This window comes from Mus musculus, chromosome 15 (genome assembly GCF_000001635.26).
Source record: "Mus musculus strain C57BL/6J chromosome 15, GRCm38.p6 C57BL/6J".
Classification (NCBI taxonomy): domain Eukaryota; kingdom Metazoa; phylum Chordata; class Mammalia; order Rodentia; family Muridae; genus Mus; species Mus musculus.
In genome coordinates this window covers 95,290,610-95,314,688 of record NC_000081.6, presented here as the reverse complement: position 1 = coordinate 95,314,688, position 24,079 = coordinate 95,290,610, and the positions used below count along the sequence as shown (strand labels likewise).

At 42.4% G+C, this 24,079-nt stretch overlaps 1 protein-coding gene across 5 annotated transcripts in view; it reads left to right on the top strand.

Annotated features, from left to right (window-relative positions):
• Nell2 (NEL-like 2) overlaps window positions 1-24,079 on the top strand; it is a 309,357-nt gene that overhangs the window by 214,108 nt on the left and 71,170 nt on the right. For all 5 annotated transcript variants that reach the window (NM_001356950.1, NM_001289653.1, NM_001356951.1 and 2 more), the window contains 2 exons: window positions 15,709-15,831; window positions 18,435-18,530. In NM_001356950.1, the coding sequence (NP_001343879.1) occupies window positions 15,709-15,831; window positions 18,435-18,530 (219 nt within the window). The remainder of the gene's footprint in view (window positions 1-15,708; window positions 15,832-18,434; window positions 18,531-24,079) is intronic.

The following is a 24,079-nucleotide window of genomic DNA, read 5'->3' as shown; positions in this document are numbered from 1 at the left end:
GAATTGTAGTTTAGATCAAACAAGTAACAAATCTGATGCACAGTCGTCCCCTAAGGACAAGAGACGTTAGTGACGTTCCGTGTCCTCGGGTCTCTTGGCTTATGTGTGCACTTGCCTTGCTGTGAGGTTTCCTCTGAATCTTTACTAGGGAGAAATGACTGTGGATTGAAAGCAAAGCTCTCTTAGCAAATGTTCCCAGTCCCATGCAGGAAATCAGGGTCAAGCAGAGAACGTGCACAGCACGTGAGCTAGACTCAGCCATGGGCACTCACTTAGATTTAGGGTTCGATTTTAAATATTTATTTGGCAAAGCACTGCTCAAAGTACATAGGCAGAGGTTTTGATTGGATTGACGAGAAAAGCAGTTTTGAATTTCATAAAGCACTCCCGGGGGACACTACATTGTCAACAGCAGTAATTACACCAGGTAATTGTGTCATTTACCCCGTTACAGACCACTGAGTGTGATGTGCAGGGGACAGACCAGCTGTCCACATCCTGTTAGCTTTCACATGCGGGGATTTGTAAAATCACACCAGGGCTCACTCTCCACGAGCGGAAGGAAAACAAAAATAAACCAGAATTAAAACCCATTATAGAGAGATTTGTCTAGAAGACAGAAATGGCCAATTCCTGTAGAGCTGATTCCAGTGTGGGTACCACTCGTCTCTGCTGTTTTCTTTGTCGTCAAAAGCTGTTGTGAAATCTGGAAGACTTTAATTAAGATCCAGTTTTGCTGTTCATTAACTGTGACCTTGGATATGTCACTAAGCGCCCTTAAACTCCAGTCTCTTCGTGTGGTCAGCAAAAAACAAATGATGAGAGATGCAACATGAAGGTTCTAGCTTGCTTTCTTGAATTCCCTAACCCTCTGCCCTCTACATTCTTAGAGGAGCTGGTTAAATAGCAAAAACAAATTAGGGTTTCTATCTTAATGGAATTTTAATGTAGAAAACAGATGCAAATATACAACCAAATATTTTTATAGGGAATACCTTATCCACGGACATACCCTATCAGCAGAGCCCTGAGATAAGTGCACAAGTGACCCCTGAAAATATGTGAAAATGTGCGGATTAAATCATCCAACAAGGACCAGATGGCAAGATGCCCATTTCAAGGAACACAGAAAGCCGGTCTGAGTGGAGGAGGCAGGCAGGCGAGGGCTGTACAGAGGGTGTAGGTAGTCAAGGCAAAGACTGGATTTTATTGGAAGTGTGGAGACAAGCCAAGGAAGACAGCAGGGAAGGTGACACGAGGTCCTTTTGTTTTGATCATTCTGCCTGCCATATGAAATAAGAGGACAGTGGGTGCATTTGCATATTCATAGAATATATGCAAATAGTTTGGTATGTATAATCACATTCTAGGGATGTTAGAGGAGACTCAGGATTACAGTTGAGGTTCTCCTAATGCCTTTTGGATTTTTCCCAGTTAACTTTTGGATTTATTTTATCTTAGGTAAGATAAAATTTGTAGTGTAGAGTGGACAAGAATCAAGATGAAGGAAAAGAGATTGCTGAATTCCTTTGGTTGACAGTTCTGATCCAGTTCTGACAGCTCTGATCCAGTGTGGGGAGGCTTTTGAGATCATGTTATGCAGTTTTGGGGTTTCCTTTGGGGGGGGTGGCTTGGTATTTTAGTTTGTTTTGTTTTGTTTCTAAATCAAACCCACAATAATGAATCCTTTGCAATTTTTCTGTAGAAGATCTATGGAAACTGAGATAAGGGAACTAGGTACAAATCCAGTGAGACAAACGTCTTTGTAGGTCTTCAGTTCTCAGACCAGGAGCTTCTAAGCACTCAGGTGGAGGTATTTATTCTGAAATCAGGCTGATTCTGACATCATGCCAAGCAGTCTCATTTTTTCTTCCATTGGGGAAAGTAGTCACTTAATAAACATGGATGGAGCAGTGACTCTCAGGTAGACACTATGCAGAACACTCAGGAATCAACAGAGCACCTTTGGAAGGTTTGACAAGTATAATGTGCTTAAGACATGGAACTTGGAGTCACCCGTAAGTCCGCATTTACTCAGATGTATGGATGTCACTCAAGAATTGGCTGTTAACCACTTGGCATGGCTAACTCAACCTTAACCATTCTTTCTCATCTGCCTTATAATCAAAGAGTTCATAGCCTCTAAGCAAACACTGATAGGTAAATAACAACTATAATCCGGGGTGTTTTGTGCTGTGATAGAGTAAAAGCATTCTGGCCCAGGTTAGGTAGGCAGAGGCCCAGTTATGAATGACAGAGCATGAAGTCAAAGAGCTTGGGGATTTCAAGGAGGACCTGGCTAATCTAAAAGTAACTAGCATTATGCATATGATATGGAGCTGAGTAGTTGTAGTGGCTATTCCTGGTTGTCAACTTGACAATATTTGAAATGAACTACAATCCGGAATTGGAAGGCTCACCAGTGACCCTTATCTGGAGGCTTGGAGATCCTTATCTGGATCTTGGTTTGAAGATCTTGAGCCATAGTGGCTATGGATTCCAGAAGATTGAATCTCCGAGTTTAAGGAACACACCTTTAATCTGGGCTACACCTTCTGCTGGAGACAATATAAGGACATTGGAAGAAGGGAGTCTAGCTCTTGCTCTTGCTCCTTCATCTGCTTGCTGCGTGAGACTGAGTAACTGCTAGATCCTTGGACTTCCATTCACAGCTGCGACTGAACAATTGTTGGGAATTGGGCTGCCGACTGTAAGTCATCAATAAATTCCTTTACTATCTAGAGACTGTCCATAAGTTCTGTGACTCTAGAGAACCCTGACTAATACAGAAGTTGGTACCAGGAGTGGTTCTAGAGTAGCAGAAGTACAAGGATGAATCTTTTAAAATACTGGAATTGGCTTGTTGATCCACCAGCACTTTCAACTATTGAAACCTCTCCAGATTCTCTCCCTCCTGGGAGCTCAGAGAATTTTGAAGACCCATGGTTGAAACTATATTCCGAACTTAAAGAAGCTAATGCCCTTGATTTTCTTAATGAATTAGGTGATTCAGTGCACAAAGCTTTCTACAAGATGGGGAAAAAATCGGAAAATGATTTTACTGGCTGGCTGCTCTTAGTATCTGTGGAAAGAATGATGAATCAAAGGAAGGAGTTGTGTGATAAAATCGAAAGGCTCCAGACACAAGTAAACGATCTAAAAGTTGCTAAGTGTGTCCTTGAAGAAAATCTTCTCTCTTGTAGCAACAGAGCTCAAGTTGCAGAAAATCAAACAGAAACTCTCATTGTAAGGTTGGCTGAACTACAGCGAAAATTCAAGTCTCAGCCTCAGAGTGTGTCGACAGTTAAAGTAAGGGCTCTAATTGGCAAAGAATGGGATCCTATAACATGGGATGGGGATGTGTGGGAAGACCATGTTGAAGCTGAGAATTTTGAATCTTCAGATTCTCAAGGGTTTGCCCCACCTGAGGAAGTAGTACCCTCAGCCCCACCTCTTGAAATAATGCCTTCCCCACATGAGGAAATTAATTTTGCAGAGTCTGATAAACCAGCAATGACTTTCACTACTGATGTTTCTCAAGGCCCACCAATAGTTTCTTCTAGACCTGTAACCAGACTCAAAGCAAAACAGGCTCCTAGAGGGGAGGTAGAAAGTGTAATCCATGAGGAAATTCGCTACACTACTAAGGAGCTTAATGAGTTTGCTAATTCATTCAAGCAGAAACCTGGTGAATATGTGTGGGAATGGATTTTAAGGGTGTGGGATAAGGGTGGAAGGAACATAAAACTAGAGCAGGCTGAGTTTATTGACATGGGTCCTCTGAGTAGAGATTCTAGGTTTAATACGGAAGCTCGCATAGTTAAAAAAGGTGTCAAAAGTTTGTTTGAATGGTTAGCTGAGGTGTTTATCAAAAGATGGCCTACTGGAAATGATTTGGAGATGCCTGATATTCCGTGGCTTAGTGTTGATGAAGGGATTTTAAGACTTAGGGAAATTGCAATGCTAGAGTGGATATATTGTGTAAAGCATAATTGTCCACAATGGGAAGGTCCAGAAGATATGCCTTTCACCAGCTCTATAAGACGCAAATTGGTGAGAGGGGCACCAGCACATTTGAAGGGTTTTGTTCTTTCCCTTTTCCTTGTGCCAGATCTTAGCATTGGAGATGCTTCTGCTCAATTAGATGAATTAAATTCACTGGGTTTAGTTGGATTCCGAGGTAACAAGGGCCAGGTGGCAGCATTGAATCGCCGGAGACAAGGTGATTCTAGTTATTATAATGGACAGCGTAGACAAAAGAATGTTTATAATAACATACCCAGTAATGGTCAGCACAGGAGAGGTGAAATTTATAATGGCATGACTCGGTTGGACCTTTGGTACTGGCTAACCAATCATGGTGTTTCCAGGAATGAAATACATAGGAAGCCTACTGCATATTTGTTTGATCTGTATAAGCAGAAAAATTCTCAAACAAATGAAAGAAAGGCTACATTAGATCGTGGTAAACAGCCAAATGAAAGAAAGGCTACATTAGATCGTGGTAAACAGCAATCTCGGCCAGTGAATCAATTTCCAGACTTGAGACAGTTTGCAGATCCAGAACCCCTTGAATGAAGGGGTGGCCAGGTTCCGCTGAGGAAGGATCTTGATAAGACACTCAAAGGTTTTGCTGTTACCCTTTCTCCAGTTCTTCCCCAGAGGGACCTACGGCCTTTTACAAGGGTAACTGTACACTGGGGAAAAGGAAATAATCAGACTTTTCGGGGTCTGCTGGATACTGGTTCTGAGTTGACACTGATCCCAGGGGATCCCAAGAAACATTGTGGCCCTCCAGTTAAAGTAGGGGCTTATGGAGGGCAGGTGATTAATGGAGTTTTGACTGATGTCCGACTCACAGTAGGTCCAGTAGGTCCCCGGACACATCCTGTGGTGATTTCCCCAGTTCCAGAATGTATAATTGGGATAGATATACTCAGAAATTGGCAGAATTCTCATATTGGTTCCCTGAACTGTAAAGTGAGGGCTATTATGGTTGGAAAGGCCAAATGGAAGCCTTTAGAGTTGCCTCTGCCAAAGAAAATAGTGAATCAAAAACAGTATCGTATTCCTGGAGGCATTGCAGAAATTACTGCCACTATCAAGGACTTGAAAGATTCAGGGGTGGTGGTTCCCACCACATCTCCGTTTAACTCTCCTATCTGGCCAGTGCAGAAAACAGATGGATCATGGAGAATGACAGTTGATTATCGAAAACTAAATCAGGTGGTAACTCCAATTGCAGCTGCTGTACCAGATGTAGTTTCGTTACTTGAGCAAATTAACACATCTCCTGGCACCTGGTATGCGGCTATTGATCTGGCAAACGCCTTCTTCTCAGTACCTGTCCATAAGGACCACCAGAAGCAATTTGCTTTCAGTTGGCAAGGCCAACAGTATACCTTCACAGTTTTGCCTCAAGGATATATTAACTCTCCTGCCCTGTGTCATAATTTAGTAAGAAAGGATCTTGATCGTTTGGATCTTCCACAAAATATCACATTGGTGCACTATATTGATGACATTATGCTGATTGGACCAAGTGAGCAGGAAGTAGCAACCACTTTGGACTCATTGGTAACACATATGCGTATCAGAGGATGGGAAATAAATCCAACCAAAATTCAAGGACCATCTACCTCAGTGAAATTCTTAGGAGTCCAGTGGTGTGGGGCATGCAGAGATATTCCTTCTAAGGTGAAAGATAAGTTATTGCCCCTGGCCCCTCCTACAACCAAGAAAGAAGCACAACGTTTAGTGGGTCTATTTGGATTCTGGAGACAACACATCCCTCACTTGGGTGTGTTACTTAGGCCTATTTACCAAGTGACTCGGAAAGCTGCTAGCTTTGTGTGGGGCCTGGAACAGGAGAAGGCCCTTCAACAGGTCCAGGCTGCTGTGCAGGCTGCTCTACCACTTGGACCATATGACCCAGCAGACCCGATGGTACTTGAGGTGTCTGTGGCTGATAGAGATGCTGTTTGGAGCCTCTGGCAGGCTCCTGTAGGTGAATCACAGAAAAGACCTTTGGGATTTTGGAGCAAAGCTCTACCATCATCGGCAGACAACTATTCTCCCTTTGAAAAACAGCTCTTGGCCTGCTATTGGGCCTTAGTGGAAACTGAACGTTTGACAATAGGACACCAAGTTACTATGTGACCTGAACTACCTATCATGAGCTGGGTACTATCAGACCCTGCAAGTCATAAAGTGGGACGCGCACAGCAGCAGTCTATTATCAAATGGAAGTGGTATATACGTGATCGGGCCAGAGCAGGTCCTGAAGGCACAAGCAAGTTACATGAAGAAGTTGCTCAAATGCCTATGGTTTCTACTCCTGTTACAATGCCATCTGCTGCCAAGCATGCGCCTATAGCCTCATGGGGTGTTCCCTATGATCAACTGACCGAAGAGGAGAAGACTAGAGCCTGGTTTACTGATGGCTCTGCACGTTATGCAGGCACCACCCAGAAGTGGACAGCTGCAGCATTACAACCCCTTTCTGGGACAACCTTGAAAGACACAGGTGAAGGGAAATCTTCACAGTGGGCAGAACTTCGGGCAGTACACATGGTATTACAGTTTGTTTGCAAGAAGAAATGGCCAGATGTACGATTATTCACTGACTCATGGGCTGTAGTCAATGGATTGGCTGGATGGTCAGGGACTTGGAAAGATCACAATTGGAAAATTGGTGAGAAAGACATCTGGGGAAGAAGTATGTGGATAGATCTCTCCAAATGGGCAAAGGATGTGAAGATATTTGTGTCCCATGTAAATGCTCACCAAAAGGTGACTTCAGCGGAGGAGGAGTTCAATAATCAAGTGGATAAGATGACCCGTTCTGTGGACAGTCAGCCTCTCTCCCCAGCCATCCCTGTCATTGCTCAATGGGCACATGAACAAAGTGGTCATGGTGGTCTAGATGGAGGTTATGCTTGGGCTCAGCAACACGGGCTTCCACTCACCAAAGCTGACCTGGCTACAGCTGCTGCTGATTGCCAGATCTGCCAACAGCAGAAACCAACACTGAGCCCCAGATATGGCACCATTCCTCGAGGTGACCAGCCAGCAACCTGGTGGCAGGTTGACTACATTGGACCACTTCCTTCATGGAAAGGACAGCGTTTTGTTCTTACTGGAGTAGATACTTATTCTGGTTATGGATTTGCCTTTCCTGCACGTAATGCCTCTGCTAAAACCACCATTCACGGACTGACAGAATGCCTTATCTATCGTCATGGTATTCCACACAGTATTGCTTCTGACCAAGGAACTCATTTCACAGCCAGAGAAGTAAGACAGTGGGCCCACGATCATGGAATTCACTGGTCTTACCACATTCCCCATCATCCTGAAGCAGCTGGTCTGATAGAAAGATGGAATGGCCTTTTGAAGACGCAGTTACAGTGCCAATTAGGTGGTAACAGCTTGGAAGGTTGGGGCAGAGTTCTTCAGAAGGCAGTATATGCTTTGAATCAGCGCTCGATATATGGTACAGTTTCACCCATAGCCAGGATTCATGGGTCCAGGAATCAAGGGGTGGAAAAAGGAATAGTTCCACTTACTATCACTCCTAGTGACCCTCTAGGAAAATTTTTGCTTCCTGTCCCCATAACTCTAGGTTCTGCTGGCCTAGAAGTTTTGGCTCCAGAGAGGGGAGTGCTCCTACCAGGAGCTACAACAAACATTTCATTGAACTGGAAACTCAGACTTCCCCCTGGTCATTTTGGGCTTCTAATGCCCCTAAACCAACAGGCTAAAAAAGGAATAACAGTGTTAGGAGGGGTGATAGATCCAGATTACCATGGGGAAATTGGATTGCCTCTCCACAATGGAGGAAAGCAAGATTATGTCTGGAGTGCAGGAGATCCCTTAGGGCGTCTATTAGTACTACCATGTCCTGTGATTAAAGTCAATGGGAAACTACAACAGCCTAATCCAAGCAGGATGACCAAGGATGCAGACCCATCAGGAATGAAGGTATGGGTCAATCCTCCAGGAAAAGAGCCAAGACCTGCTGAGGTGCTGGCTGAAGGTGAAGGAAATACAGAATGGGTAGTAGAGGAAGGTAGTTATAAATACCAATTAAGGCCACGTAACCAGTTGCAGAAACGAGGATTATAAAGTACTATGAATGCTCACTGTAAATTTACTAATGCGTTTGCGATTGTACGAGGGATAGTTATATCATGTTAGGGGTATTCACAACCTTGTTATTGTTTCATGTGAACATGAGATATTATTTGTGTCAAGTTGACAAGGGGTGGATTGTAGTGGCTATTCCTGGTTGTCAACTTGACAATATTTGAAATGAACTAAAATCCGGAATTGGAAGGCTCACCAGTGACCCTTATCTGGAGGCTTGGAGATCCTTATCTGGATCTTGGTTTGAAGATCTTGAGCCATAGTGGCTATGGATTCCAGAAGATTGAATCTCCGAGTTTAAGGAACACACCTTTAATCTGGGCTACACCTTCTGCTGGAGACAATATAAGGACATTGGAAGAAGGGAGTCTAGCTCTTGCTCTTGCTCCTTCGTCTGCTTGCTGCGTGAGACTGAGTAACTGCTAGATCCTTGGACTTCCATTCACAGCTGCGACTGAACAATTGTTGGGAATTGGGCTGCCGACTGTAAGTCATCAATAAATTCCTTTACTATCTAGAGACTGTCCATAAGTTCTGTGACTCTAGAGAACCCTGACTAATACAGTAGTGGAATCTTTTTTCAGAGAATTTTGTCTGCTATCATGGTTTCATCAGATCCAGAGTCTTTCAGAATAGATGTTTTACTTTCAGCATCATCCTTTTTTATTTAATTTATGGTTTTTCCTGGGTTTGAGAATGGGAACTCAGCATCAAGTGTCTAGGCAAGTCCCAGATGCAGGCAATGAGCAAGCCACAGTGAAGCTGGCCACCTGGACCCCAGAAATCTATTCAAGTTGGCAGTTCTTTGACGAAGATGGATCATTTTCATTTTGCTTCCCTGCCTCCCCTTTCACCCAGCTTTTCCATGAGAAGATAATGAATAAATGAATGGAGTCTATCATTTTGGGGAAGATATGAGAAACTTGTCTAAATAGCATCAAATGAGAGCTATAAAGAGCAAAACTCCTCTGGTTCCAATGAAAATATCCACTTCCATTTCAGGAACAGGTCACGCTTATAAGTTTCTTCAGTGTCATTCATGTTATAGGTGAGAAATCAAAAAATGAATCAGAGGTTTCAGGGAACCTTGGAGTTACGAAGCAGATGTGTAAAAGTGAGGAAACAGCGTCGTCCTCATTTGCAGGTACCTCAGGCTACACCTCTTCTGAGATTACAGCCAGATTTCTATTAATATCTAAGCAACCATCTGGCTGTGTTTCCAGAGGCCACGGGCTCAAGGAAGAACGACAAGCAGAAGGAGGTATGGAGACCCAGCTTGCTGCTGTGTGGCACACTATTCAGGGAGGACGTATGCGACGTCAGTAGGGTAGAGCACACTCTTTGGGTGGCTCCATAAAACTCCCACTGGTTCTTGAGGACAAGAGTCCCCTCTGTGAGGAGAAGTGAGGCGACAATCTCTGCACTGAAGGAACCTCATTAAGTAAATGCGAGTGGTGCTCAGTGAGGTTTACAAGAAAAGGTGTTTCACATTGCCAAAGGCAAACGAAGAGGCACTTCAGCCATATTATCTTATCAAAGAAGAAAATACTCCCTGAATCTTAAACAGGTGGCTTTCAAGACAACAGAAAAAGTCTCCTATTCCTAGATTGATTCTTAAAACCCAACATCAGAACAAAGCACTGGTGTAGGGTAGCCATCAACTCTATCTCTAGTGTCTGAAAATTATACATATTTACACACAATGTATGTGTATATGTGTGCGTGCATGTCTGCATATATTATATATGCCTACTATATGTGCATATATACATTTATTTGTATATAAAACACAATATACATACACATACATATACATGTATGATATATATGTATATACAATATACATGCATATATATATATAATATAATATATATACAGGCACATCATGTGTATGTGTACACATTTAACATTGTGTGTATTGTATCTGAGGCAATAGAAGCCACAAACAACATGAAAGCAGGGATTTTCCTTATTCTTCGTGTAACTACTATACCTGTTATTATAACATGAGAAACCCTGACATTAAAACCAATGATATCACAACATCAACATGATTCCAAGTAGCAATAGTGGATATTAAGATATTAGTAGAAAAAGTCAGAAAGATTAAATCTCGTAACAGTGTGCACAGAAGCATGAAATGAGAGTCTGCCAACAGTGCTTTTCTACTCGTGGCTGTTCGAGTGCACTGACAATAATGCAAGCTGTCCTTTGGGATGGAAAGTGCTATCGTGTTTGGCTCTCGCTATGGCGGAGGCCCAGGAAAACTGTGGTAAGGAAGAGGAGCTCCGCAGTGGGGCTGGCACTGAAGTGAAATCCCCAGGGAGGAAAAGGAAAGGGTTTTTGTTTGTTTGTTTGTTGGATCAGAGAAGCATCCTTTTAAAACACGAATTCTTCAACTTTTGTAATTGGAAGATTAATAGTCAGAATATGGTTTTTGATGTCAGCCTGGCATTCTTCTGAGAGTCCAGGTCAGAGCATCGTCTCAAAAGTTCCCTCTCACATGGAATCTTGTTCTGACAAACTCTTTGGCGTGGATCAATGATTGTTTCCTCTTGCACCGCCTCTCGCGACTATAAAGAAAAATATGTATCTTATTTCCAAGGCAGGGCGAGAGCCTGGTGTGCTTCCTGTAAGTTCAGGGGTTGGTGACTTTCTGCTTGGTAGACAGACACCTCAGGAGCTTAGTGAAGACTCTTCGCTTTCGAATGGCGGTAAGTAGGTTAGACTGAGAGGTTCGGGCAAGGTTTCTGAAGAAGACATTGCTAATGTGGGTAGAGATCAGCCATAGAACATGAAAGATGGCTTCTGACAGAGCACAGCATACATGTGAATATAAAGCATGTGTGAGTACACACAGCTCAACTCTCATGCCTTTAGCAGAACCTCAGTGAATGACTTACTAGTAGGATAATATAATATATAACTCTGTGTGTGTGTGTACATCATATTAGGTTGGCAGTGCCTTGGTGATTGTTAGAAAGACTAGCATGTTGCTAAAGGCTGAATTGGAAGAGAGTAGGAGAGCGAAATGAAAGGGGGGGCTCAGAGGAGGGATTGCAAGTGTCACCCGACAGTGGCGTGGAGCTGTGCCCACCTGGAGATGATGCAGACTCCACGGGACTCTTGACTCACCCAGGGAAGAGGTGTTTAGTGCCCACACCTGAGACCCGCTAAGCAGTGCAAACAGAGATGAGGAGTGGCAACAAGAACTACAAAAGATACTGAGACAAAAGTCACGAGGCCCCTGGCATGGAGCTGTTGGGAAGGGGAAGGGCAGTCCATCGCAGCTCCTAGAAGTCAGAGGGTGTGCTTCCTGATGGCTTGGGTGTTCCCCTGTGGAGATCTCAGTGCTAAATTTGAAGGGAGAGAAGAGAAGCGAACATTTGAAGAGAGAAGGAAGGGGCGGAGGCTCGCCATTGTTCAGTACCTAGAGGGTTGGCATCATGAGGCCTCTTGAGTGCTCACCCAGCACACAGCTCTGAGTGAGGATGCATTGCTCAGCTGGCCCTCACTGGGGACCAGCCTTATGCCAGTCATTGTGCAAAATGTGCTACATGGAAGCCCAAAGCTTACTACCCCTTCTACACTCCTGGATTCTCTTCTGAGAGTTGTTGTCATTGTCTGTCTGGTTGCCTGGTTGACCTTTTGAGAAGGTGTTAGTCCCACTCACGAGCACGAATCACTTCAGTCTGACATTGCACTCGGTGTTCTACTCCTCTAGCCTTGAGTTTGCAATCTTCCTGTCTCACTGGGCTGAGCAGCGAGGTTACAAGCATAAGCCACCACTCAGGCCTAAAAATTCGAAACTTATTAGTGAAGTCTTTTTGTTTTGCTTTTAAGATAGGGTCTTGCTCAGTAGCCCACGGTGGCTTTGACTTCACTATCCTCCTGCCTTAGACTCTGGAGTGTTGGGAATGCGGGTGGGTACGACCACACCCAGCAAGGCTCTTGCATTTATACTTCTACTTCTCAATTCTGTCTCTTAACTTGCCTTAAAAAGAAAACAATATATCCTGGCTTCCAGTTTTGTGTTTTTGGGTGTATATGATTGTGGGATTCCTGTGCGTCTCTGGCTCTACATGCCTTTATATTTGTGCTGCTCTCTCTCTCTTTTTCTTTTGTTTCTTTGTTTTTTGTTTTTGTTTTTGTTTGTTTTTTTCGAGACAGGTTTTCTCTGTATAGCCCTTGCTGTCCTGGAACTCACTCTGTAGACCAGGCTGGCCTCGAACCCAGAAATCCGCCTGCCTCTGCCTCCCAAGTGCTGGGATTAAAGGCATGCGCCACCACTGCCCATCTTTTTTTGTTTGTTTGTTTTTCTTTTTTGTTATTGTTTTTGTTTGTTTGTGGGTTGTTTTTTTTTTTTTTTGAGACAGGGTTTCTCTGTATAGCCCTGGCTTGTGCTTCTCTTTATGTGTTTTGCCTTTGACTCTTTTTCATTTGTTTGTTTGGTTTTATCCTGTTTTGGACTTTTTGTTTTATACTATTATTACTACTACTATGATTGTATTATTTATTTATTATTATTATTATTATTATTATTATTATTCAGATTCTGTTTTCTATCAAGAGATGGAAACGGTGCACATTCAAATAGGAGAGGAGGTGGGCAGATCTCTGGGGAGTTAGGGGAGAGGAAGCCACAATCAGAGTATATAATACGGAAAAAAAATCTATTTTAAGCAAATGGAAAATAGAATAAAAAAGTTACAAAAGAGTAAGGAAAAGTTAAGAAGAAGGAACCGCACAATGTATTCAGAGGAGAGTCACAGATTATTTGGCTGGCAGTGGCAGTGGCATCAGTTGCCCCCCAATGTGTGACACAAGGCTGCTTCGTGAAACAGAAGAAACTCCCATTAAACGAGTTTGAATTTCTTTGCGGAGCCACTCAGGGGGAGGAGGACATCTGCGGCTTTGGACTATTGGCCAAATAAGGGTTAGGTAAGGAGGTGGGCACACCGGTGAAAATGCAGACAGGAGCACAGCAAGTGTGCCAGAGGAGGCAATTTCAACAAATTCCTGGAACAACAGTGGGAAGTCACTACAGCTTATTATCATCTATTTATCTTGAGAAAAATCCTAATGTGTAATATATAAACCTACCAAAGTTAGGAGCTAGTGATGAATACAAGTGTATTGTTGTTTTATGTGACATCTACATTAGAAAGGATCCCAGGTCTGCAGAGAAGTTTTATTTATTGAGTTACATCATTGGTATGAAATCACGTTACACTGTATACTAAGAAAGAAAACAAAGAACTTTTAACACATGAAACATGGCTTTGCCAACTATCTCTAGAAGATTCTGGATTCTATATATAAAAAATGTGGGTTGAATATGTACATATGTCTATATACAGAGTATGTATATATACATACATACATACATACATACATACATACATATAGTATACCTACTTGAATATCTCAAGAAACATTCTCTATTAAATAATGAAAGGAAATCTAAAGGAAAAGCACTATTGTCTAAATGTGTGCAGTGCCCAAGAGCAGCTGAGGTTGGATAAGTGGGAGAAGTAGTTCACTATAGGAAGAGAGAACAGCAGAGCTTGGTTTGTGGTTCTCAGGCCAAGAGAACCCTGGCTTTGCAGGCAGGAGACATGAAGGTATTTCACAAAGGGCCTGGCAGTTTAGCATGATCTCTAAGGATGGCTGGTGTTTTCCAGGGGAATCCGAAAATAGCACTGTAGCCAGTTTTGTGTGGAAAGGTATAACTAGACACTAGACATGCTGTCTCTGCCTTCCGGTTGCTCAGGAGCACACACCCTCCTCTCAGGAGCCCTGAGTAAGTGAGAAGAACGTAAGGCAGGTTGTTTTATTGGGTGATTATTTAAGATTTGTAGAACACTAAGTTCTGGGTGCTAAATGAATCATGCCACGCTTGCCCGCTACCCAGAGAGCATGAGCTAGTGCAGAGGAGAAGATGGACAGCGATGGAGATGGTACTTAATCCATCAGCAGCGTCTTTACAGCGTGGACCATTGTACCCATACAGACTCATAGATTAACTGCAATGCTTCCCACTGCTCTGGGAAGAGAACTGACAGCAGGCACAAACTTAAGAGCATAGATCTCTTTTGTTTCAGGCAGAAGAATTCAAAAGAAGGTGGAGTGCCCATGCTGGCCCCTCTGACATTTTATGGATGCCCAAGTGCAAGGAGTCTGTGTAACCATGCACTTTTCCTTCACTACAGACAAAGAGCAAGGATTCATACAGTCATGAGATACTCTGATATAAGAAAATATTAGGGAGTTAGATTTTAGTAGTTGAATAATTTTGCGGGGAACTTACAAATAACATGTCCATTGATGCAACGCTAAAGCACTGGTATTGATAATTTTGTGTTCCTTTAAATGGATTATTGGGAATAGTTTCAAAAAGTTTTATTACAGGGATAGAGTAAAATACTCATAATTGGGCTGCCTTATATTATGAGACATGAGATCATAGTGGAAGGTTAATGCATATTGAAAAAAAGTGAAACATGAGACAGTCCATTAAGAGTTGTCTTAAATCACATAGTGTAGTCTCAACCATACATGTCAAATGCAGAATTGTTGAAGTTACAGCTACGTTAATGCTAAAATGCATTACTCTGGGTATCGAGTTCTAAAATGAAAAGCTCGATCAGTTATGTGAAAGAAACCCAGATAATAAGGAGTCTGGGCCGTACACTAATCTGTGTGCATGTCCTTAAACATTCTATTTCCTGCCCGATATGATTTTGATACTAGATTATTACCTTCTATTTACTATTAACTTCTGTATCTTGGCTGAATCCTGAGCATCTGAAGTTACCCAACCCCCTGGGAACCTGGGCAAGCTGTGTGGTCACTCGAGCCACAGTCGCCTCCTCTGAGGTATTGTGATCTGGTCTGCCTCTCTCAGAGGGTTGCTAGAGGGACCAAGTGATTGAGGGCTTTGAAAAGGAACAAGCCATTCCTGGTTTGATGGGGACATCATGATGTCTGTGTATCACCTATGCATTTGCACACATTAGGTATATGTATTAGGAAAGCAAATCTGTCTTATCAAATAGACCCAGGATGGTTTATTTGTGGAGGGAGAGCACTGAAGGTAAGATCTCCCCACCACAGTGCATAAGAGTCTTTACTCTAGCAAGTGCGGCTGCGGGTTTGAACGGCTGGCATCTAGCTCCCAGAACTTGCCCGGTGCCAATTACATATTATGAGGAACAGTTAGATGGCAGACTTATTTGTACAAGGATAAACTCCCTAAATGCCAATCACAGAGGTTACTTTGGTATCTATTTCAGAGAACATCCTTTCTCTCCTGCTGCCGGCAGGCCTTTGCTTCAATTACTTTTGGACAGATTAGTTAAAAATATGAACTATATATGTCATTCTATAGTAGCGCAATAATACACCAAAAAGTTGAAACCATCCAGGGATGTCTTTAATTTATAATTTGCCTATGTCTATATTGGGAGGAACGGCTCTGTAATAACAAGACGCTGATGTGCTTAAAGTATGATAGCTGTGAAAACGTTCCTTGAGTAACCAAATTATTCTTCATTTCAGAACATGATGAGTGTCTCACAAACCAGCACAATTGTGATGAAAACGCTTTGTGCTTTAACACTGTTGGAGGACACAACTGTGTCTGCAAGCCTGGCTACACCGGGAATGGAACCACGTGCAAAGGTAAGGAGCTGCTATGGAAACTCCTCTGCATCACACACAGGACCACCTGCCTCTTCCCTCAGTTCCTTAGCATCCCCTCCTCTGCACCTCATGGACAGGGAAGTGCACGAGTGTTTCAGAGTGCTGGTACATAGCTCATCACCCTCCCCTCAACTCCCGCCTCCCTCCTTGGCCATGTCAGCAGCTAAGTAGCCAAGCACTTCAGCTTGTCCCGTTCTGTAAGCTGCTCCATCTTTGAAACTGCCAGCCTCTTCTCCCCGATTTCCTCTCCCTCTAATCTGCAAACTCTGTTTCTTCTTCTAGAGCACTCTTTAGCTTCTTTGACTCTTTCTATTCGTTAGGTTGACCTGTTTTGTTTTGTTTTGTTTGGGACCCAAACATGAAGATTTCATGACAGTGATTTTTCTGGAAGCGAGAGCTACTCACATGTGACACTGTGTTAATCCACCCTGAAATACCACCCCATTTCCTTAGTTTCTGTCACTGTGGGATTAATATTACCTAGGCACACTAGCTTTGTGTGCATTGTAGTTTCTTGTGTTTGTTGGTTTGTCAGTGCCAGTTGACAATTCCCCTAAATGTCCACCTCCATTTTAGTTGCCATGTGTGGGCATTCCAGATGTAGTTCATTTCCATTACTAATTAACTCTCTTTCCTCCAAGCCTTCTGTCAGGTGACCTTATGTCCTTCATCACATGGGAAATGTGAAACTATGAAATCCTATATAGGATAGAATTCATATTCCTTAGTGTCAATTCATATAATGTAGACAATTTGGGGTCCAAAGCTGCTCACCTCTCAAAATATGGTACCCTCCACCTTGAACTTTTATAGAGGAGACTTCCTGTGCTCATAAGTCTCTGAGAAGGGAAGGAAGACCAGAGTCAATGCAGTGTGGGTCATAAGTCCTGGTCTGTAGTCCACTGTCTGTTGCATTGGTATTCAAAACGTCATGGAATTTCATGTAGATTATCATAAAGAAGCTCTATTCATTTCAGACTCCATAACTCACAAGCATTTGCCTGGAAAAAATAATATAACTAAACCCTTAGAAGTTACTCCCAAACCTCTGGCATGGTGCTGTTGGCCTCAGTGCTTCTTGCTCTTATCTCTGCTTGATACTGATTCCTGTCTGATATGAAAACCAGGTCATGAATTATAAGTAACTCAGGAAATTATAAGCAGATGCCAACAGATTCACACTCTCACATGGATGGAAGAACACATCTAAGAAGCTTTAAAATCCCTCTAGAAGTTATGACTGCACATTTTCTGAATTATGACGTTCAACTTCCTTCTGAGGATGGAAAAGGAGTTAGACATGAAAGTGTAACTGGGCCCTAAGTCCCTGTGTTCTGTGCTCCCATCAACAGGCTTGTGAATTACTTAAGGGAAGTCTGGAAATGGCCTGGTGGAGCCATTGGAGACATTTGTTATTATGCATGATGTTTAAGCTCCAAATACATCAAAAAAATCTTTGCTGGGTCACGGTTCTATTTTGTGTTGGCTTTGTTTATCTGTTGTTCTTTCTCTTCTTTTCTCCCACTCTTTGTGCAGAAGATAGAGACAGACTTGAGGCCTAAAATCAACACAACATCCATGACTTTGGTTGACACCAGAGTTAGGAATTTCTGTACCTTACCACCTTCAGAGAGCATAGCCAGCTACTCAGATGAAACTTGCACCTTTCAGATCTCTAGTTGAACCCTTGAACCAGTGTCTGGCACAAGCTGCTCACCCACAGACCTGGTCAGGAGAGCCAGGAGGCAGAGACCTTCATGGGTCATTGGGTAAACTGAGCAGGGAAGAGGAGCTCTCAGGAGCTCGGGCTCACCCACCCTGGCTTTGTCTTCCATCTCCCTTGGTTTTCCTCACTGCAGTTGCTCCTCTCCTCCTCATCTGTGTCAGAGGCAGCCTACACGATGAAACCCTGTTCCCAGCGGTCCCCGCCTCAGCCCTTTCCTTCCCAGGGGAAAGCTTGCCCTAAATTCAGCATTTAGTTCATCAGGCTTCCCAGGGCTTCTGCCCTGACTTCTCCTTAGCAGACTACAGCTATTCTCCCAGAAGGCCACTGGAGTGGAGAGTTCTTCCCTGCAGTTGGCGAGTGTAAGTCAGCAGGCCAGCCCAGAACTTTTGGACGGATGAGCGACTTCTCTCATGTTTTGGCACTATAGCCAGTGTGTAGTCGGCCCCGAGCCTCTGGAGTGCATCGTTTCTATCTCCTCGCCTCATTCTCTAATGATTTGCTTCATCTAGAATGGCTACCACTTTTAAATGTTTATTTTCAAGTGTGATTTTACAAGGGAATATAATACAAACTGCAGCGCATCTCACACAGCATGAGGTTACTGTTTTGATATGATTCAGGCAAGCTATTGCCTTACTATTGAAAAACAGGTACTGTTATCAAACTCAGTATGAGCTTGGAAACATGGCATGTGTACAAAAATCTGTCTCATGATGGAATGCCAATCTCCTTCATCCTTTGCTGTCATGTCTGGAAGGGAGGCATAGAGATTACAGTGCAGCTTTCTTACAACATGGTGAGCAGTGTGTGCCTGATACCATTTGTCTGATTTATTCATGTGTCCGGATTATTGTAGCTTTCTGCAAAGATGGCTGTAGAAACGGAGGAGCGTGCATTGCTGCCAATGTGTGTGCCTGCCCACAAGGCTTCACGGGACCCAGCTGTGAGACAGGTAGGACTGTCATTTCTCCCACAAATGTCTTTTTACCTTGACACATACAGTAACTCAGGAGGAAAATACCACTTCAGGTTTCATGTGGGCTTTCAAACTGTGGCACTGTTAATAGGGAAGTGCTGGAGGAACGGGGTGGGGGAGGAACGCCAGTGACGCATGCTCACTGACTGATCACCTGAGGTCACTCTGAGGAGGTCTTGAAGCTCAAGATACATATTGAGCTTTTCCAGCAGGATGTGTGGGATTGCCCAGCATCTCAAGACTTAGTAATTCTTACTGCTTATTCAGAGCACATTTTTACTGGAAATGATGGCTATATTTAAGCACAAAGTTGAAGGGGACGGCTGTGTCTGACCCTAGGATACACTCCACTCTGCATTTACGCTTGAAATATTAAAATACGGCCCAGTTTTATTCATTGTTATTTATTAGAAAATATTCAAATCATTTATCCATGAATTATTCATTTAAGTGCTTGCTGGATTTATTGTTTCTGAGACATACTAATGGTAAAAACTTCAAAAAAATGTTAAAGACTATGTGGTATGCATGCAGTTTATGACATCAAAATAACATGTTCTATCAGAAGAAAAACACACGTTAGCAGTCAAACAGAAGGGTTCCCAGTTGAAATCATATGAATGGTGGTTCCGTTACCATTAAGGAGTCTTACAGCAGATGACCTCAGAAACTGCCTTATGTCCCAGAGAAGTCTACCACTGGTGATTGTAGTTGTATGTTATGTCCCTTCTCACAAGGCTTCCTGCAGGAGCTGTCCTGTGTGCCGTGCCTTTCTTTCACCTAGAGTCATGAACTTCACCACAAATACTGCCCAATCAGCGTTCGAAGCAGACAATGACCTGCTCTTCTTGGGAAGTGCATACGTTAGTATAAGATCCTGCTGGAGTATGCAGGCTGTACTCACCAGGTTATTGCCTCCCTAGGTCACCTCTTTCAGATGGGCCTATAAGGAATTGTTTTCAATAATTGACTCAGATTCCTGACGGGAAGCAATGACGCTTTTATACGTAGGATTCTTTTAAAGGCATCATTTCCTACATCTGAATCCCACAAATGTATTTTGTGTAGGAATCAAAGGTTTAGGTTCAGGTTAACCTTCTAAACATACAGAGTTTGCGCATCTAATTACCACAGAATTTGCTGGACTAAAATCAGACCCCCCTGATCCAGTGGTTCTCCAGAATTTTTATCCGTGGAGACTTATTTCTCCATCTCTATTTCCAGACATACAAAGGCACACTGTGAACTTCTGTTCTTCAGCGCTTTGCTGATCAGATTTCCTGGGAATGACACCCTGTGCTGGTTCAGGTTCAAAGTAAATACTGGGTGTTTTGTTTTGTTTTGTTTTGTTTTGTTTTGTTTTGTTTTGTTTTGTTTTTTAGACCCTTCCCTGATGTGAGGGCAATGGTCTAGAACTTTGATGAATAAGGGCCATGTCCAGTCCAGCATATCGTCCGTCTATTTAAAAGTCACATGATGAGGTGGCAAAATCTGTCATGGCATTTTACTAATTTAGCAATGACATATTCAATACTGAAATAAAAATAGCCGCCAGGATAGTTAGCCTTCTTCAATTATCCCTGAACGTTGAGTCTATGTGCAGACAGTTCCAGGGTGTCTCTAAGCAGCTTTGTGTAGCAACCATAGACTTTGAGCACAGACAGAGGCTGGAAGCTAACCCTGTGGTTTGCCTGTAGCCTTGAATTCCCATTCTAACTCTAACCCTGACCCCAATGCTCACAGTTTTTTCCTGAGTTAGTTATAATCTATGTTGAGGTTTTTAAAACTCAGGTTCCCAGTGATTTCATTTTTTTATATCCCTGAAGTCAGTTCTCAGCTGCAGCAAAGATGCTTCTCAGCCCAGCTTCCTGCTTTCTAGGCAGTGCCTCCCGGGATCTTTGAAAACCTTAACCTCAAAGACCCTGAAGTGACCATCTCATTCCTAACTGGACCAGGCTCTGTTCCTTCCCATCATGGCTGGTATTGTAGGAGGCCAGGGTTCTCTCCACTCTCCACTAAACATCATCACACAAGTACCATCATATCACCCCGATATTGTGTTTTCTCCTCGTGACGTGGTGTTTTATTGCCACATCTCTATCTTATGATAGAGAGCATATTGCCTTATTTTATAACCAATAAAGAGCTTCGCGGAGTTGATCCTCTCTGTCTCCTCACCTTATTTTGATTTGTAGATACTAAACCCCACAGTCATGGGATATATCCTGTTTACTGTCCTATCCTTTAACTTTAGTATATGGTCCACATCTTGGTAGATATTCTGTAAATAGAGGCTTAAATGAATTCCCAATTCAGTGATGAGAGAAATGGTGTACTACCTTCCCTGATGGACCATTTTGCATGTTAGCGTAATGAGCTCTTTAGGATCACCTGCCTGTCCTTAACCGTCTCAGGTGAAAATTCCTGTTTTTTCACACCTTGTCTTTTTTTTTTAACTCCATGCTGCCTGCTCCACCACTGAGTGTCTGACCACCTTTCATTGGGTCTCTGTTTTGGCTGTGCCCACACCTTCAACTGCACCTTAATCCTGTTACCCTTAACAGTGCTGGTTGTGGAGATTCTCCATCTCTCAGGGGGAGGCAGGCATCCAGAGGGCGGTGCTTTCCAAGTGCAGAAGGGCTGAGCTGTAGCCTGATGGAGCTGGATGCATGGAAAAGCCTAGGAGGGTCATTGGCTGTGTGTCTGTCTGTGCTAAGCATGGGCTGGAGTAAAGAGCTTCCACCTCCGCTCAAAAACAGCCCTAGTGAGCAGGCTGTTCACTGGTGCTTAGGATTTCGCTTGAGAAATTTCCCACAGAAGTCTCTTCCCCCTCTCATTTAATCTGTTTCTGCATTGTGTCTTAGTAAAAATGGCGGAAACGATTTACTAACTTCAAAAAGGGAGTTATGCGTGCATTCTTTATTGAGCTAAATTAATTTTTCATGGACTTTTTAGCCACTGTACAAAATCACCCACATGAAGAGCATAACTCCGTTTTTAATTAAGCATCCAAATATTCTCTGAGATGTTTGACTTGGATTTAGGAGGCTGATTACTCCTTGCATAACTCAGTACAATGTGTTAGAAATGTATGCGCCAAGATCTCTATTTATTGCCCATGGCTAAACCCCAGCAAACATGTGTCTAGTGATATGATTAATATGCAAAACTGTCTTACACAAAAATTAAATCTTTCATAATGATTTAGTACATAATACTAAAAGACCTGACAGTCTCCTACAAGCAACTGCTTGCTTAGATGAAATTAAAATGTTTATGACTGGAAAAGAGTAGGTATTCAAATGGCAAATTTGAAAAAAAAAAGAATACAAAATGAAATATCAAAGAGGATACCATGCATTTTGGTGATAAGTGGCTCCCTTATTCCTATGTGTAAAATGGTGAGTTTCTTATCCATAGATCAAACCATGTGATGAAATTAGAGTTACTTTTAGTGAGTAGTTAAATAAACATAAGTTTAAGTTGTATTTGCTTTTTAATATACATAGTTTCAAACAGAAGAAATGAAGCAAAAGGCAGATGAGTGTCAATTTACTTCAAAATAACTTCAAATGGCTTAGAGCTGATTGACTTTAAATTATACATTGTATATTAATATGTATCAGCAATTATAAAAATAGTACTAGGTAGATAGTAAAAATCTTTTTTAGCATATAATTATATCCTTATAGAAATATGTATAGCAAGCATTGTTGGTGCTAGTCAATCAGTGATAAGGTTGAATCATATATTGCATATATTTGTAATCTTATAATTTTATAATCTCTTACCTTATAAGGTGAATATTGAAGAAGCTTGTATTAATTTGTGTCACTTTACATTAAAAGACAAGAGAAAATCTGGAAAACAAACTTTTTTGCTTTTTTTTATTTTACTTTTGCTTAACAAAATTACATGGTGAAGTTGTATCACCCCCAAATTCCATAAGATTATAAAATAATAGGGACAGTGTGATGCAGTCATCAATCAATTGTGTTTACTGTATGAAGACCTGGGTTCTGTCCTGTCTTCCCTGGTGCTGGAGTAAGAGCAACAGAGACCATCTCACCAAAACCTTCCAACTATAGCACTTACATACATTATCTTGGATACTTAAACATAATTACTCTTTATGTAGCAGTCCTTGGACTCCGTTATGTTATACTATGTTATGTTATGTCATGCTATGCTACACTAGCTATGCTACACCATGTTATGATATGTTACTTTATGTTACGTTACGTTATGCTACGTTATGCTATATGGAAGTGTGGTCTTCCTGGCAGCATTTAACCCAGGGTTCAAGAACATGAAAGTGGAAGCCAGAGAAACATCAGCTCAAGCCCCAGCTCTTTCACCCACCTGCCCTGTGACTTTTCTCATGCTCCAGTTCCATCCCCAGCTCTTTCACCCACCTGCCTTGTGACTTTTCTCATCCACCTGCCCTGTGACTTGTCTCATCCACCTGCCCTGTGACTTTTCTCATTCACCTGCCCTGTGACTTGTCTCATCCACCTGCCCTGTGACTTTTCTCATTCACCTGCCCTGTGACTTTTCTCATGCTACTTCACCATTCATGCCTTAATTTGCACACAGTAATACATTCCTCCTTATTCTAGAGATTAAATAGATCAGGCCAGGCAGCATGGTATTTAAGATTTGACAAGTGCTGCTTGGGTGGTATTTGATATGATTATCGAGGCTTTGACGCACCCCTAAGTTATCTGGATGCCCAGGAATCCTGTCAAGAGATTGTGTTTTCCTTTATTCAATCATAAACAGCTCCGATATAGTTTTACTATTGCTTAGTAGTTTAAAATATTTGATTCAGAAATTTCAAGCCTTTCAAGGAAATTAGTTCAAATGGAAATCTTTCAACCTTAATCTTTATGAAAATGTAAATGCTATTCAGTTTTCTTTAAAGTAACTCTATTAGACATAGTGTTGCTTATCTGCAATCCCAGTATTTCAGAGGCTGAGGCAGAGGATTAATGCGAGCCTAGGGCCACGCTGAACTACTTCACAAGTACCAATCGACCCAGGACTACATACCAAACCTGTTTCAAAATAACCCTAAAAATATAGTTCTCAGTGTCCAAGGTCAGCGTCACTCTTCCAAGTTCTTCTGATTAATTAGAAAAAAATCCTGCTCACTCTTTCCCAGTATCAGTCATGTATAATAGATAAAAGGCATGATGGGGACCTTTTTTATACTCTCACTGTAAGGCCTGCCTAATTAGCACTAGGAACGAGGACACTCCATGAGGCTAACGCACGGGAGAGAATGTTCCCTAGCTGGTACAGAGCAGCTTTTCAAGAAAATAGGACAAGTGGAGCACGCTGAGAATATCAAAATGTTTCACTTTAATTTTTAAAAATGTTGGTTTGTGTTAAGTGTTTTATTTACTCTTTAAGAATTTCACGATATACATTTGATCCCATATTGTCCTTCCTCCAAGTCATCTCGAATCTTCCCCTACTGCTTTCCCACCACCTGGTTTCCTGTTCTTTCTCTCTCTTAACCA